This window comes from Apus apus, chromosome 3 (genome assembly GCF_020740795.1).
Source record: "Apus apus isolate bApuApu2 chromosome 3, bApuApu2.pri.cur, whole genome shotgun sequence".
NCBI classification, from domain to species: Eukaryota; Metazoa; Chordata; class Aves; order Apodiformes; family Apodidae; genus Apus; species Apus apus.
The window spans coordinates 113,235,758-113,242,725 of NC_067284.1; the positions used below are offsets into that span (position 1 = coordinate 113,235,758).

Consider the following 6,968-nt stretch of genomic DNA (forward strand, 5'->3'; position numbering starts at 1 on the left):
CCCCACTGGCACTGGGAGCAAAGCTGAACAAGACTCCTTGGTCTTGATCTGGGAAGAATTCAAGGGAGTAGGGAAGGAGGGGAAAGTCCAACCTATTCCCTTTCTCTAATGGCATTGAAAAAAATGTCCACCCGATCCATCAGGCTTTGTTGAAATCAAGTGCTTAAAGACATTGAATCACAGAACCATAGAATGTTTTGGGTTGGAAAGGACCTATAAAGATCATCTAGTCCAACCCCCCAGCCATGGGCAGGGACATTTTTCATTAGATCAGGTTGCTCAAGACCCATCCATCCAGGCAGTGGAGAGAGGTCCTCTGGAGCTGCCTGATTCTGTCTGCCAGCAGAACAGGGACCTTGGACAATTAGCTTACATGAGATACGTTACTTTGAGATTGCTCAAGTGAGCTGGAATCCTTCCCTGCCTTGAACTCCACATCTAAAGATGTCAGCTAGAAGATCCAGAAGGTTTCAAAGAGGCTCCCCAGCAACTGATCCAAACCTTTCTCCAAAAGCTTCCTTGAAAGACACAGCCCCCACTATGTCTGCTGGCTGCCTAACTGTGAAGAAGGCTTCAGTGCTTGACCTGGAGCATCCATATCTTCACCTACAGGTTGGGTTAGTCAGGCCTGCAAAGAGATTTTCAGAGCTGCAGGGACAAATGGCTTGTCTTGGATACATCCTTTAAAGTTAACTCCAAGGATTCCTAATGCAACTTGTATTTACAAACAGGTGTTGTTACAGAACCAGCAAACCCAAAAGAACTGGATTCACAGTCCACTAAAATGCAAAGGAACTGGGCTTTTTTTTTTTTTTTTTTTTTTTTTTTTTCACTTTCTGCAGTCAAGGAATCAAATCTGTGAGTGAATTACAGCTGGTGACACTGATTCTAGTAAAATACTTGTGGACTTCCTCTAAGTACTTTTTTTCCCTCTTCCTGCAGGGAGTTTATGTGAAGTCTTTATTGAATTGCTAAAACTGTAACCTGTCCAACACAGTGTGAGGCAAGAGGAGCTAAATGAAGTTTTTGCTGCAAAACCAGAAAGCCACAGAAGAGGACACGGCCTCAAATTCTGCACAAGAGTCACAAAACCCACCCAAACCATGTTGTTTAATTCCAGGGCATAACAAGTGCATGAAGCACCATCTCGCCAAATCTACCCAGGCTTTTTACTGACCTCTTTCTCCCACCAAAGATGACTTCTCCTTTGTTTGGTACAGCCTACAGAGTTTCCATTTGCTCGTGGGAGGACTACTCACAGGGCTGTAGAAGGGGAGAAGGTGGTGCTGACCTTCCCTGCGGAGCCTCACTTTTCAGGCTGCCCAGACAAGACACCCTCACACTCTCAGGGGGTCCAACCCAGTCTTGAGGTGGGAGTCCACAAGTGGCCTCCTCACTTGAACAGAGAATGGTGGAGATAAGCAGGCCTTTCAGTGAGGCTTTTCTACATCTCCAGGATTTGCTTTTAAGGATGCACCGGTACTATGAGAGAACAAACTTCCTCTGTGGGGCTCTGGCTCCCACCAGAAGAAACACATTTTGAGGATGCTGAACTTGGCCTGAAGAGAGTAAGGGCAGGTGCAACCTTTCCTCAGCTGAAGACATCTCTGCAGGCACGTGGACACAGCCAGGAGGGTCTCAGCATCGTGAGATCCGCTGGTTGTCGACCTCCCTTCGATGCTCCCACTTGCTCAGTGCCTCCTGTCAAAAGGTCACAGAAGAGAAGCTGGGCCCAGGTGAAGGCCAGCAAGGGGAGGTGCACCTGAAATGAATCCTGTGCGGGTCGTTGGCTGGCTGACCCCAGCGGTGAGCAGACCCTCGGCGCCACGCCTGGGCAGACGCAGCGGTGGGGTGGAGATGGAGGGTGTGACCTCCTCCCTGGGACACCGCCGGGGCCCTGGGGAGTCAGGGAGGCTGAGTCCAGGAGGGGGGGACAAGCCACACCTCCCGTCCCCCTCCACCAAAGCTCTCAGGCTAACGAGCCAGCCTAGCAGTGTGGCCCAGAGCAGTTCTGGCTCTGATCCCACCCTCTGACCCGACAGGTGATCCCCCCACAGGGTGATCTCACTCTTGTCAGCTTGCTCACAGCTTCACAAGTGGCAGAGCAAGGTCACACTGTTAAAACTGGCACGTGTTCTCTTGCAGCTTTTCCCCCTTGGGCCAGGAGCTGTAGCCCTGACTTGGGCAAAGGTCCGACTGGAAATAATGAATGTTAATTACCTTGTAAGCACCTTACTGGAAAATACTGGGATAGTTAATTACACAGGGATGCAATGCTAACTCATTTCCAGTGTTCGAAAACACAAATACGAGTGCTTTCTCCTTTGGGCTTTTGAGAAGATTAGTTATGGCTGCAGTCTAACAGAATTTTTAAGTTTTTCAGCTACTGCAACCAGTTTAAGGAGAAAAGCTGCCAATGCAGATTTTAACATCACTGGCAGACCCTGTGCAGAACAGAGCCACATGACACAGCTGGGCTTCTGAGTCCTTTGCAAGAATGAGGTCTTTGGCTGTGGCCCTTTAGACATCCAAAACTGAGATTATTTTTTTTTTTCAAAGGACATTTTAGGACCCAAATGTGATTTTAGGGTTCTCAAATCGAAGAAAGTCGCCCTTTGAACATCAAGAAAATTTAAATCCTTGGAGATGGATATGCAAAACCTGGGATTTAAGCACCTTGTAAGAAATCCTGGATCAATGTTCTAAGTGAAGATGCCACTGTCTTTCATTAAGGATCATAGGAAACAGCACAGCAGACTCAAAAAGCATAGACTGAGTGTGTACTCTAGCATCTTAAGTCTTCAAAAATGCAAATCTAGGTATTCCACACTACTTGGGAGCAGCTTCCCAGTGGTTGGAAAAGGAGCCCATTATTTCTGTGCTCGTGTGTGCAAAAAAGCCCCGTTGCTTTCAGTTGGCAAATGGCAGAGCCCCCCGTGAACAAGCAAAGGCCACTGAAAGTGTTTTGTTTGCCTGGGTATTTCTTAAAACATTTCTGACGCTAGCAGATATTCACAGGCCAGAAAAACAAAAGGCTTGACTCCTTTCTCACACCTCTGCAAAGGGAGTGGAGAGGATTTATGAACATAATAAGCTGTCCCGAGATTTCCCTTAAAAGCACCAGAGGGAGATTTTCTGGGAAAAGGGGGAAAAAAAAAAAAAAAAAGGCCTTATTGTTGAGTGAAACCATGGGAAGCAGGTTTGCACCGGGCCAGCCCTTCTGCCAGGAGCACACAGCCCCGGGACAGGGAGCAGGGCTGGGAGCACAGGGAGGAGGCAGGAAGGATGCTCTGCTGGGGATCCCTGACACGAGGGAACCGGACTTCACTGAGCATTAACGAGGCCAGCAATTAGGAAACGCAGCCAGGGGGCTTAGGAAAGTGCTGCAGCAGAAGGGGAAGCTCCTGCTTCTGGCCCAGGCAGCGAGCAAGGCCTTTCCACGTGCCCTGCTGCAGCAAGCTCGGGCCTTCCTTCTGAGCACGGGGCAGCTCACTTTAATTAAAGATGACTTTGAACTGAACACTTTGCTTGGAAAAGAAGCCCTGTTGCCTGGGTGAAGGAGCACGGGGAGCCTGGGCCCAAGCCCACCTTGCACAGGGCTCAGCGAGGACGGGTTAGTCACCACCTTGGGTTCTGAGCACACTTCCACGGGGCATCTGCAGAGAAAGATCCAGGAAGCAGCTCCCCCAGAGGAAAACAAAACCGGCAGAGCAGGCAGGTCTTTCAGCCAGCAGAGAAGTTACCAACAGAAGCCTTCAGAGGCAGGGGGGAAACCATGGCCTGGTTCAGCACTGCCTGGCTGCACTCTTGGCCCCTGAGGGCAGCCTCCACAAATCACAACACTGCTCTCAAGTGCCAGCATAGAATCTTTTAATACTTTACATTAAAAAAAAAAACAACAAACCTGCATACACAGTTCATAATTTTATGTAAACATCATATACATCTCAGTTTTTGCCACGTCAGTTTACCAAAAACGAAAACAGTCTCAGTACCACTGCTGAGGGAAGGAGAAAAGTAAACAAACATAAATGGATACATTTGTTCTCTGAACCAGAGAAACACAAAATTATTTTCACCCAGGGTTGGCGACCCTGTGAAAATACATTTTAAATAAACCTAGATTCTTTAAACTGCCCTTTAGTACAAAAATCTGATGTACTCACTGCATAAAGAACAGTCTCTTCACTCTTTTTTTTCCAAGGCAAAACAATACAGTGGTTTTAGTTTGTCTTGTGTTGAAATCAATTTAAAACAAGACCCAGATGAGGTTACTAGGAACGTTTCCAATGCTACAGTGTTGTATGCAGATGACAAGTGCATTGAGTGTTTAATTTAAACAAACAAAAAAAATATCCACCAAGTTGTGCAAAGTAATTTCTTTCGAAAATAAAAACTTTTAAATAAACCCAAACCAACATCCTTGCAGGAGACAACGTTAAAGGAAGGAGCAGGCACCAAGATCGTAATTATGGCAAGATCATTCCCTTTCCCCCTTGCTCATCCTGCCTGGTTCTGTCAGGAGGAGGATGTCCAGGCAAGGAGGACAGAGCAGTTCAGCTTTACTTCTCCAGCCCCTGTGGCTTCTGCAGCTGGAATCAGCTTGAAGTTACCTGCAGGCATCAAGTCACTCAGGGCAAGTTCCTCTGCACCACGCAAGTCCCAGCCGGGCACCCCCTCCCCACCTGACGTGAAAGACGCACCCCCTGCACTACCCCAAGTTTGCACAAGACAGAAAAGGTAAGATATATACAGGCTCGGCCCAGGGATGACCCTCCCAGTCTCAAGTCTTTCAGGGCACTAACTTCCCCAGCAGGCCAGGCTCAGGGCAGAAGACCCGCGGGAGAGGCGAGGATGCTGCGAGGCAGCCCGGGAGAGGCAGCCCCCTGCCCCAGCCCGCCCGGGGGCGGGCACAAGGCGGGCAGGAGGCACAAGTCCCGTCCAGCCCACCTCGAGCTCCACAGCTCTCCTCTCGCAGCAGCTGGTGGGCCAAGGGGAAGAGCCGGCTGCAACGTTTGCAGAGTCCAGTCCCCGCAGCTTTCATCTCGTCGGAAGAGCCCGCGCTCGGCTCGCAGAGGGGCCGGGAGGAGGCTTCTTTCTCCCCGCTCTGTTCCGCAAGACTCAGGGCATGCAATTCCCACCCCCTCCCCACCTCTGTCCCCCACGGCCGAGCCAGCACAAGCCCCGCCGGGCAGGGCGAGGGGAAGGACGCTCCCCGCTCCCTCAGCCCCGCACCCCGCGGGACCCCGCTGGCTGCAGGTGACCCCGGCGCCGGGTCGTGTGTGTCCCCCCCCCCCACTATAGCACTTTGCAGCAGTTGATGCAGCCGTTCTGGGTGCCGTAGCGCTTCTGCAGAGCCGCCCGGGTGGCGGTCTCGAAGACTTCCCGGACGCCTTCCTTGGTCTTGGCCGAGCACTCCAGGTAGTCGTAAGCCTGGATGCGGATGGCCATGGCGCGGCCGTCCTCGGTGCGCACCGGCTCCTGCTTCATGCGGGCCAGCTCGTTCCGCACGTGCTCGTCGTTGCGCAGGTCCTTCTTGTTGGCCACCAGGATGATGGGGACGTTGGGGCAGAAGTGCTTGACCTCCGGCACCCACTTCTCCGGGATGTTCTCCAGCGAGTCGGGGCTGTCCACGGAGAAGCACATGAGGATCACGTCGGTGTCCGGGTAGGAGAGGGGACGCAGGCGGTCGTAGTCCTCCTGGCCGGCCGTGTCCCACAGGGCCAGCTCCACCTGCTTGCCGTCCACCTCGATGTCCGCCACGTAGTTCTCGAAGACGGTGGGCACGTAGACCTCGGGGAACTCGTCCTTGCTGAAGACGATCAGCAGGCAGGTCTTGCCACAGGCTCCGTCCCCCACCACCACCAGCTTCTTGCGGATGGCGGCCATGGCCAGGCTCGCCAAGCTGGCCTTCCCGTGCAGCAGGACGATGGCAGCCCCTTCCTCCTCCTCCTCCTCCTCGTCCTCCTCCTCCCCGCGGCCGCCGCCTCCCTCTTCCTCTCGCTTCTCACAGGGCACCGTGGCGAGGCGGACCCGCGCGGGCAGGCGGGGACACACACCTCTCCCTTCCTCCCTACACCTCGGGGGAAGCGCTACGGCCGCGGCAAGCCCCGCTGGATCCAGCCAAGGAGAAAACCGAGCCCGGGGAAGGAGCCCAAGCCGGGGAAAAGGAGCCCAAGCCGGGGAAAAGGAGCCGCTCCCCTCGCTCCGCCGCCCGACCCGCCCTCGCCGCCACTGCCCGGAGCCGCCGCCGGCGCCGCTATTTCAAGGCGCTCGCGACTTTCTTAATATAGCCAGCCAATGGGAGAGCAGGGAGTGAGGTCATCCCCAGCGGGGAGCGCTGTGATTGGCGGAGAGCGGGTAAAGCGGGGAGGGGCGGGGCGGCGGGGGGGGGGGGGGGTAGCGGGGACGCGCAGGGAGGCGGGGGAGCGGGTGCTGCGCGTCCCCGCGGGGCTGGGCTGGGGGTGAGCAGCGGGACCGGGGGGGTGGGCCCTGGGGTGTCCCCCCCCGGGCTGCGGTGCTGGTTGGCGGCAGGTCCGGTCCCGTCCCGGGCGGAACGAGGGGCTGGGAGAGGCTGGAGCATCCAAGCGGGAGAGAGGGAAACGCAACAAGAGAAGGGAAATCGCGGCGTCCCGTCTGCGGGTTCTGCAGGGGGGGGAGCTGAGCCCGTTGCGGGAGCACAAGCGCCGGCTGGGTATTGCTGGAAAAAGGACTCAGCCGCTTCCCTTCCTGACGGGGGGAAAAAAAAAAAAAAAAGGCAACGCAACAACCCGAACCGCAAAAAAAAAACCACCAACCCAGCGTGCTGGAGTCTCTCTTCTGCCGGGTTTTTTTGGCCAAAAAGGGAAGGGAGGGATTAGAAACCGGGTGGAAGCAGCAGACTTGAACTGAAATGCCCCCTTGGGCTGGCTGTGCGGAGATCTCGGAAGGCGCAGCCGTGAAAATAAATGAGTGTGGAGGGAAAACAT

The 6,968-nt window shown here is 54.0% G+C and overlaps 1 protein-coding gene across 1 annotated transcript; it reads right to left on the reverse strand.

The window, feature by feature from the left end:
- Window positions 1–3,853: 3,853 nt before the first annotated feature.
- RHOB (ras homolog family member B) lies at window positions 3,854–6,225 on the reverse strand. The gene has a single exon (XM_051615319.1). The coding sequence runs from the start codon at window positions 5,887–5,889 to the stop codon at window positions 5,299–5,301; it is 591 nt and encodes a 196-aa protein (XP_051471279.1). The 5' UTR covers window positions 5,890–6,225; the 3' UTR covers window positions 3,854–5,298.
- Window positions 6,226–6,968: the final 743 nt, after the last annotated feature.

Bases quoted from the DNA above. Each gene is read 5' to 3' on its own strand.
- RHOB (XM_051615319.1), bottom strand. From the start codon at position 5,889: ATGGCCGCCATCCGCAAGAAGCTGGTGGTGGTGGGGGACGGAGCCTGT.